This window comes from Gekko japonicus, unplaced genomic scaffold, assembly GCF_001447785.1.
Source record: "Gekko japonicus isolate JY-2015 unplaced genomic scaffold, Gekko_japonicus_V1.1 scaffold2388, whole genome shotgun sequence".
Lineage (NCBI taxonomy): Eukaryota > Metazoa > Chordata > Lepidosauria > Squamata > Gekkonidae > Gekko > Gekko japonicus.
The window spans coordinates 33,351-42,043 of NW_015172079.1; the positions used below are offsets into that span (position 1 = coordinate 33,351).

Below are 8,693 nucleotides of genomic sequence, written 5' to 3' on the forward strand. Positions count from 1 at the left end.
TCCCTCCCCCTCCCCACAACAGACACCCAGTGATGTTGGTGGGGCTGAGAGAGCTCTTGACAGAGACTGCTCTTTTTCAAGGACAGCTCTGACAGAACTATGGCTTGCCCAAGGTCATCCAGCCAGGTGCAAGTGGAGGAGTGGGGAAGGGAAGAAGAAGAAGAAATTGGATTTATACCCCACCCTTCACTTGGAGTCTCAGAGCGGCTCACAAGCTCCTCTCCCTTCCCCTCCCCACCACAGACACCCTGTGAGGTGGGTGGGGCTCAGAGAGCTCTGACAGAAACTGCTCTTTTTCCAGGACAGCTCTTATCAGAACTACGGCTTGCCCAAGGTCATCCAGCAGGTGCAAGTGGAGGAGTGGGGAAGGGAAGAAGAAGAGGAGGAGGAGGAGGAGAAGAGATTGCATTTACACCCCCACCCTTCACTACCCAAAGGAGTCTGAGCGGCTTCCAATCTCCTTTCCCTTCCCCTCCCCACAACAGACACCCTGTGAGGCAGGCGGGGCTGGGAGAGCTCTTGACAGAAACGGCTCTTTTTCAAGGACAGCTCTTATCAGAACTACCCCCCGTCGAGCGAAGCCTCCGGAATTATAACCATACCGCTCCGAAAGAAAAAGGAAAAAAAGACCGGAACTCTTTGAGCCCGGAACCCAGAAGCGGCGGGGAATAATTTCCTAGAGAACTCCGGAATACTTTGGTCGCTGCACCGAACGCCGCTGGAGGCGGCCACGTGGGTTCGCTGCGGCCGGCGGAAGGCGGAGAAGCCGGCGGGCGAACGGCGCCTGCGCGGATGAGGCTCCCCCGGCTGTCGTGGAGGGCTTGATTGGCAGGTGGAGGTGCTGAGCGTCCCTTGCGCAGGTGAAGGGAGAGGGAGACAGGCAGGTGAAGTGCCCGGCGTGGGCATTGCTCTCGGCGGGCCTCTTGCATCGCGGGCTTTGGGCAGCTCCGGGGGTCGTCACCTTGAAGCCACCCTCCTGGTGGCCGGCGCTGCTGGGGCCATGGCGGAGCAGCCGCTTTTGCACGCCCCGCCTCGCCGGTTCTGACCTTCTAAGTGCAGCCCGGTCCGTGCACGAAGTCCAGCGACAGGAGGCTCGGCTCGGCTGGACCGCTGGTGCTTCTTATGTCCGGTGGCCTGGAGAGGAGAAAAGGCTGGTGGCCAGGCGGGAGGAATTGGCAAGCAGGGCTGGACGAATGGGGAGGGGGCATGAGAGGGGGAGCGCTAAAGTCAGGCACGGAGGGGAGAGAGTTGGCAGAGAGAACTTTCTCTCCTCCCAGCATGCCAGGACTGGAGGGCGTCCCCAGGAAGCTGATGGGCAGTAGGTTCGGGAGGACAACAGGAAATACTACTTTAAGCAGTTAGTGGTTCAGATGTGGAATCCGCTGCCAGGGGATGCAGTGATGGGGCCAGGCACAGACAGCATTACAAGGAGGTCAGGGAGATTCACGGTGGGAGAAGGCTATCAGTGGCTTCTAGCCACGCTGAGTACAGGGGACCTCCATGTTCAGAGGCAGTCAACCTCTGAATCCCAGAGCCAGGAGGCAATAGCAGGGGAAGGCCTCGGCCTCTCTGCCCTGTTGTTGGCCCTCCAGAGGAACTGGCTGGCCCCTGTGTGAGACGGGAGGCTGGACTGGATGGACCCTCCCTGGTCTGATCCTGCCTGGCTCTTCTGATGCTCTTATGGTTGGCCCTCCAGAGGAACTGGTTGGCCACTTTGTGGGACAGGATGCTGGACGGGATGGACCCTCAGTGGTCTGACCCAGCAGGGCTCTTCTTAGGTTCTTCTCAGGGGAAGGCCTTGGCCTCTCTGCCCTGTTATTGGTGCTCCGGAGGAACTGGCTGGCTGATGTGTGTGACGGGAAGCTGAGCCAGTTTGGTGTTGTGGTTAAGTATGCGGACTCTAAACTATGAGAACTGGGTTTGATTCCCCACTCCTCCACTCACACCTGCTGGATGACCTTGGGCAAGCCGTAGTTCTGAGCTGTCCTTGAAAAAGAGCAGTTTCTGTCAGAGCTCTCTCAGCCCCACCCGCCTCCCAGGGTGTCTGTTGTGGGGAGGGGGAGGGAAAGGAGACTGTAAGCTGCTCTGAGACTCCAAGTGAAGGGCGGGGTATAAATCCAACCTCTTCTTCTTCTAGATGGACCCTCATTGCTCTGAGCCAGTGGGGCTCTTCTTACGATTTGGAATTGCTAAATGTGCAAGCCCAGGTGTCATGGCTACTATAGGATACAAATGATCGTGTCACCCTCTCTGTGGGGAAATTCATAGGCGCAATAATCAAGTAGAAGAGCAATAATAGTGAAGGCTTTTTAATTTGGGGGGGGGGGGCCCTAATTTCTGCTTTAGCCATATGAGCAGTACTAGATAGATAGATTTGGCTCAGTGGCTGAGCGCAGGCAGCCCCGGCATTGATTCCCATCACCTCCAGTTAATGTAAGTTCAAGAAGCCGGTGGGAAATAATTTTCTGGGTCCTGGATGTGAGGGAACTGCTCTCTGCTGGACCAAAGTGAATAAACGCGGAGGATGCTTAGGGAGTTGCTTTCAAGAGAGCCAGTTTGGTGTGGTGGTTAAGTGCGCTGACTCTAATCTGGGAGAATCGGGTTTGATTCCCCCACTCCTCCGCTTGCAGCTGGCTGGATGACCTTGGGCAAGCCATAGTTCTGTCAGAGCTGTTCTTGAAAAAAGAGCAGTTTATGTCAAGAGCCCTCTCAGCCCCACCGACCTTCCAGGGTGTCTGTTGTGGGGAGGGGAAGGGAAAGCAGTTTGTAAGCCGCTCTGAGAGTTCTTTGGGTAATGAAGGACGGGGTATAAATCCATTATTCTCTTCTATTTCTAGCCGTCTGCATAGATTTCTGGCCCTTTTATGGCAGGTGACTCTGCAGTCAGTAAAGCGTTGGCCCCGGGGCATCTGAATGTGGTTTTGAGCCGCATCTTCTTCTGTTCCAGTGTGGGTTTGGTAAAGCAGTGGAGCGAATGCTAGATGCAGATTGGGCCAAAGTGTCTGCCAACCAGTGCGTGTTGTCTCAGTTGCATTTTTTTTTTTTTTGCACTCCTGTGCTTTCCATGTACAAGGTGCGTTGTGTTTAAAGCGTCCATTGTGAAGGCTGCTAACATCGCTGATCTGTGGACTTGTTCCAGGAGCGGGGAGCTGCATTTGTGGAAGATGCAGCCTTGGCAATGCATTCTGGGAGGCACCAGGTTGCTGCGCCGCAGGCCTGCGGGCTGGACCTTGCCATTGGCACTGCGGACTTTGGGTTCCACGGGCCACAGTCTGGATTCCGGGACACACACCGAGGGAGCCAAGCAGTCAGGAGGGGGCCTGGAAGCTTTCCGTGTCAAGTTAGCCACGGGGCCGCCCATGCAGCATTTTCTACGAGGTGCTGCCCCTGCGCAGGAAAGCCACCGCTTGCCAGATGACGCAAAGGAGGACGCAGCTCACTACCTTGGGACTGACACGGTTGCCGAGGCGCCAAGAAAAGGTCTGTGTTTGTCGTGTGGCCTGACTCTGACCGTCACAGCCTGTTCTGTTCTGAGCAATGTCCCCTCTAAGCTGAGTGAGTGTGAGCTAGCTAAAGATGTAAAATTTCCGGAAATTTTGAAGCTCGGAAAAAAACTCGGGTTTTTCCCAGTTTTTTTCGAGGGAAAACGGAAATTTTCAGAAAATTTGAAAAAAATGCTACATTAGCACTTCTTTTGTCTTTTCTAGATTGAAAGTCATTCTGTTACTTTAGGAACATAAAATATGACTGTGGACATTTTTACTTGGCATGAAATTATCACAACTAGCATATTAAAAATATAGTGTATCCAAACAGTTATTACAAACAGAATACCCGCCCACATGCAAAAACAAAACTGAAACCTTTTTCTTTTCTCATGACAATAGCACCTCCTAAAGGAAGAAATGCATCTTGTACTTGCATTGGAGAGTTCAGTTTGTAACCTAGGACTTGCTTGTCCTCAGTGCACAGAAATTAGATCAATCTGATACCATATATATATATCTTAGAAATGATTTGGAAAATATTTGAACACCTTGTCTTATAATATTTTATTCATCATGTTAAAAAAAAACGTTCCTTAATCAATTTTTTTTTCTTTTCTTTTTTCAGTTTTTCCAATTTTTCGGAAAAAAACAAAAAAGGCTTCTGGAAAAAAACTTTTTTCCCCCGAATTTTTCCGTTTTTTTCCGGGCCTTCACATCTCTAGACCTAGCTCACAGTTTTCTAGCCCCTGGCTCACACATTTTTGTCTTCATTCAGGAAGGATGGGGCTCCAGAGCGAACTAATCGATGCAGTCGCCAATTCGCTCGCTCACAATTTTAATGCCAGGAGCTCACAACGTAGATGTTTTGCTCACAAGACTCCACCACTTAGAGGGAGCATTGGTTCTGAGCGGAGGATTCTTTTAGTCTTGGGAGCAGGAGCTGTGCGTTCTGCATTTGCTGTTTGCACGGATGGGGAGGAACGTCCCCCGGGGTGGGGGCGGCGACTCGGGCCATGAATTCCAATCCTGCCTTGGCCAACCTCTGGTCTTTGGCACTGCGGGGAGACTCTGGACTCAGGATACGTTCTCAGTGCGCTTGAGAATAAGCCTCAGAGCACTTGAATTAATTAGAGCATCCTTTCGCATCGGCAGAATTCCTTTCCTGCGCTCTTAAGTGATCACAGCTAAATTTCCATCAGTTCACATCACCCCGAAATGAAGAGGACGTGTTTCTGAGTATCAGGGGCAGACTCCCTGTGCCAAAGTGTAGGGAGGGACTGTCGTCAGAAGTGGGGAAGTGCCATCATGTTGCAGCTGAATTATAGCGACCCTGTAGGGCTTGCAAGGCAAGAGAGGTTGAGAAGTAGCTTACTGGTTATGGCCGTGGCTCAGTGGCAGGGCCTCTGCTCGGCATGCAGAAGGTCCCAGGTTCAATCCCCGGCAGCTCCAGTTAAAGGGACCAGGCAGGAGGGGATGGGAAAGACCTCCGCCTGAGACCCTGGAGAGCTGTAAAGAGGGGCTGTGGCTCAGTGGCAGAGCCTCTGCCTGGCCTGCAGAAGGTCCCAGGTTCAATCCCCGGCAGCTCCAGTTAAAGGGACCAGGCAGGAGGGGATGGGAAAGACCTCCGCCTGAGACCCTGGAGAGCTGTAAAGAGGGGCTGTGGCTCAGTGGCAGAGCCTCTGCCTGGCCTGCAGAAGGTCCCAGGTTCAATCCCCGGCAGCTCCAGTTAAAGGGACCAGGCAGGAGGGGATGGGAAAGACCTCCGCCTGAGACCCTGGAGAGCTGTAAAGAGGGGCTGTGGCTCAGTGGCAGAGCCTCTGCCTGGCCTGCAGAAGGTCCCAGGTTCAATCCCCGGCAGCTCCAGTTAAAGGGACCAGGCAGGAGGGGATGGGAAAGACCTCCGCCTGAGACCCTGGAGAGCTGTAAAGAGGGGCTGTGGCTCAGTGGCAGAGCCTCTGCCTGGCCTGCAGAAGGTCCCAGGTTCAATCCCCGATGGCATCTCTGGCATCTCCAGTTAAAAAGGACCCGGCTGTAGGTGGAAAGACCTTGGAGAGCTGCTGCCAGTCTGAGTAGACAATGCTGACTTTGATGGACCAACAGTCTCCTTCAGTATAGCACACTTTTGTGTGCCCTTCCCTGCCTCTGCAGAGCAGCCCTTGGGGGTCTCCCATCCAAGTACTAACCGGAGGTGACCCTGCTGAGCTTCCGAGATCTGGTGAGACCTGGCTAGCCTGGGCCATCCAGGGCAGGGCCTAGACGAACAGAGGTGGTTTGCCCTTTCCTGCCTCTGCATAGCAACCCTGGACCCAGGGCCGACTCTGGGGGAACAGTGTGTGTGTGGGGGGCTTCTCGTGTCCTGGCCCCACTGCTGGACCTCCTGATGGCCCCTGGTATTTTCAGCCACTGTGTGACACAGAGTGTTGGACTGGATGGGCCTTTGGCCTGATCCAACACTGGATTCTCTTCTGTTCTTATAAGAGGGAACTGGATAAACATCTGGAGCAGAGGTCCATCAGTGGCTCTTAGCCACAAGGTATAGATAGGGCAAAGGATGAGATGGGACGGCAAAGGATGAGATGGTTAGACAGTGTCATCGATGCAACGAACATGAAATTGAGCCAACTTCAGAGGACGGCGGAAGACCGGAAGGCCTGGCGTGATCTGGTCCATGGGGTCGCGAAGAGTCGGACTCGACTGTGCGACTGAACAACAACAAATAGATAGGGACTCTTGGTCTGGACAAGGCATAGATAGGGACTCTCATTCTGGGGCAAGGGATGCTCTGTATTCTTGGTGCTGGGGGGGGGCAACAGTGGGAGGCCTTCTAGTGTCCTGGCCCCACTGCTGGACCTCCTGATGGCCCCTGGTCTTTTTGGCCACTGTGTGACACAGAGTGTTGGGCTGGATGGGCCGTTGGCCTGATCTAACATTGGCTTCTTTTATGTTCTTATGTGGAGCAGAGGTCCATCATTGGCTGTTAGCCACAAGGTCTAGATAGGAACCTTCGGTCTGGGGCAAGGGATGCTCTGTCTTCTTGGTGCTCGGGGGGGGGCAACAGTGGGAGGGCTTCTAGTGTCCTGGCCCTACTGGTGGACCTCCTGATGGCCCCTGGTATTTTTGGCCACCATGTGACACAGAGTGTTGGTCTGGATCGGCCATTGGCCTGATCCAACACTGGCTTCTCTTCTGTTCTTATAAGAGTGAACTGGTTAAACATATGGAGCAGAGGTCCATCAGTGGCTATTAGCCACAAGGTATAGGTAGGAACTCTCAGTCTGGGGCAAGGGATGCTCTGTATTCCTGGTGCTTGGGGGTGGGCAACAGTGGGAGGGCTTCTATTGTCCTGGCCCCACTGCTGGACCTCCTGATGGCACCTGGTATTTTTGGCCACCGTGTGACAGAGTGTTGGACTGGATGGGCCGTTGGCCTGATCCAACATTGGCTTCTCTTATGTTCTTATGCTTAACTTCCGAGATCTGAGAAGATTGGCCTAGCCGGAGCCATCCAGGTCAGGGTGACCTGTAGTGAGCAACTTGAAAGAACATTGCTTCTTTTAAGAGATGTTCAGGAACGGAGGAAAGGTTGTGGCGTCTCCCTGCCTGGAGCGAAAGAGATGCTTTAGAGACAGAGTATCTTCTTGTCTTCAGTTGGGGGGGGGGGCTAGTCTACCATTCTCAGGCGTCAAGAGAGTCTCAGTATGGGGCCCTCGGCTGTTCAGCCGTCCGTCCCCACCCCACCCCCCGTCCAAATTTCATGGATTTTCATGTGTCCTCCTCCTTGTTCCAGTGTACCTGGAGACTTATGGCTGTCAGATGAACGTCAATGATACGGAGATCACTTGGTCCATCCTTCAGAGGAGTGGTTACCTGAGGACCAGCAGGCTGGAGGAGGTAAGATGGCCCCACTAGTGGACCTCATGATGGCCCCTGGGTTTTGGCTACTGTGTGGCACAGAGGGTCCAACGTACACGCCCAGGGAAATGCCGGTCGCCGGGGTCAGGAAGCCATTTTCTCCAGGCCAGTTTGGCTGGGGATCCTGGAGGGTTTGGGGTTTTTTTTGCCATCTTCTGGGCGTGGAGCAGGGGTCACTGAGGGTGCGTGTGTGTGTGGGGGTGGGGAGGTATTTGTGAATGTCCTGCATTGTGCAGGGGGTTGGACCAGATGGCCCTGGGCATCCATTCCAGGTCTATGATTCTGTAACCCTGGAGGTCCCTTCCAACTCCGATTCTACGGATGGGCCACTGGCCTGATCCAACATGGCTTCTCTGATGTTCTTGGGATGGGCCCTGGAGGCTTTGGAGTCAGTGTTTATTGCTAGTCCTTATTGGGTGTTGTAAATAAGAAGCGGGAGACTGACCAGTTATGAAGGTGCACGGAGAGTTTATATAGTTATAAAGGTGAATATATACAGAGATATTTACAGGCTATTGAACAGCATGTCGTGCCTTAGTCTATGAGAACTAAGTCCCCCTCCAGTTTACTAAGCTGATAGCTATTATGCTAAACCCCAGCCAATCTCTAACAAGGTGATGTAATCACTAGCTCTAACAAGCCCTGAAAGAGCAACACCTGCTAGAGAACACCTGGCTGTAATTACATGATTACTAGCATGACAGCTAGGTCTGACAAACAGATCAAACTGATCTAAAGTAACTGCTTGCTACCTCTGTCACTCTGACATATATCTCAGTAGTCCTTTCATGGAAACCCCATGAGGCTGAGAAGGGGGAGGCACCAATGAGGCTGAGCCTGTCAGAAGTTAAGCCCCAGCGTCCTTTGCAGCTGTGAGGGATCCAGTGATGCCTCAACTGTATGGTGTGGTCTGACTGCTTGGGACAGCGGAGGGGGGCTTGTGGCTCAGCGGAAGAGCCTCCGCTTGGCACGCAGAAGGTCCCAGGTTCAATCCCTGACAACTCCAGTTAAAAGGGACCAGGCAGTAGGCAATGTTCCCTCTAAGGCGTGCAGTCTCGTGAGCAGAGATTTTACCCTGTGAGCCAAAAGTGGTGCTAGCTTTAAAACTGTGAGCGGGCCAACATTAAATATATATATATATATATATTTCAGTGTACAAACATATAAAACATACTAACATAACATATAACATTCCCCCAAGGGCACTTCGGTCGGGAGGGCAACATCTCCTGGAGATTCCAGGCCCGAGAGAAGCCAAACTTGCTGTGACTAGGGCTGGGGCATTTTCGGTGGC

General features: G+C 53.1%; 1 protein-coding gene across 1 annotated transcript in view; it reads left to right on the top strand.

Annotated features, from left to right (window-relative positions):
* The first annotated feature begins 846 nt into the window (after window positions 1-846).
* CDK5RAP1 (CDK5 regulatory subunit associated protein 1) overlaps window positions 847-8,693 on the top strand; it is a 34,350-nt gene continuing 26,503 nt past the window's right edge. Inside the window, exons 1-3 of the mRNA XM_015420886.1 lie at window positions 847-860; window positions 3,140-3,480; window positions 7,275-7,378. Of these exons, the coding sequence (XP_015276372.1) occupies window positions 3,165-3,480; window positions 7,275-7,378 (420 nt within the window). The 5' untranslated portion in view covers window positions 847-860; window positions 3,140-3,164. The remainder of the gene's footprint in view (window positions 861-3,139; window positions 3,481-7,274; window positions 7,379-8,693) is intronic.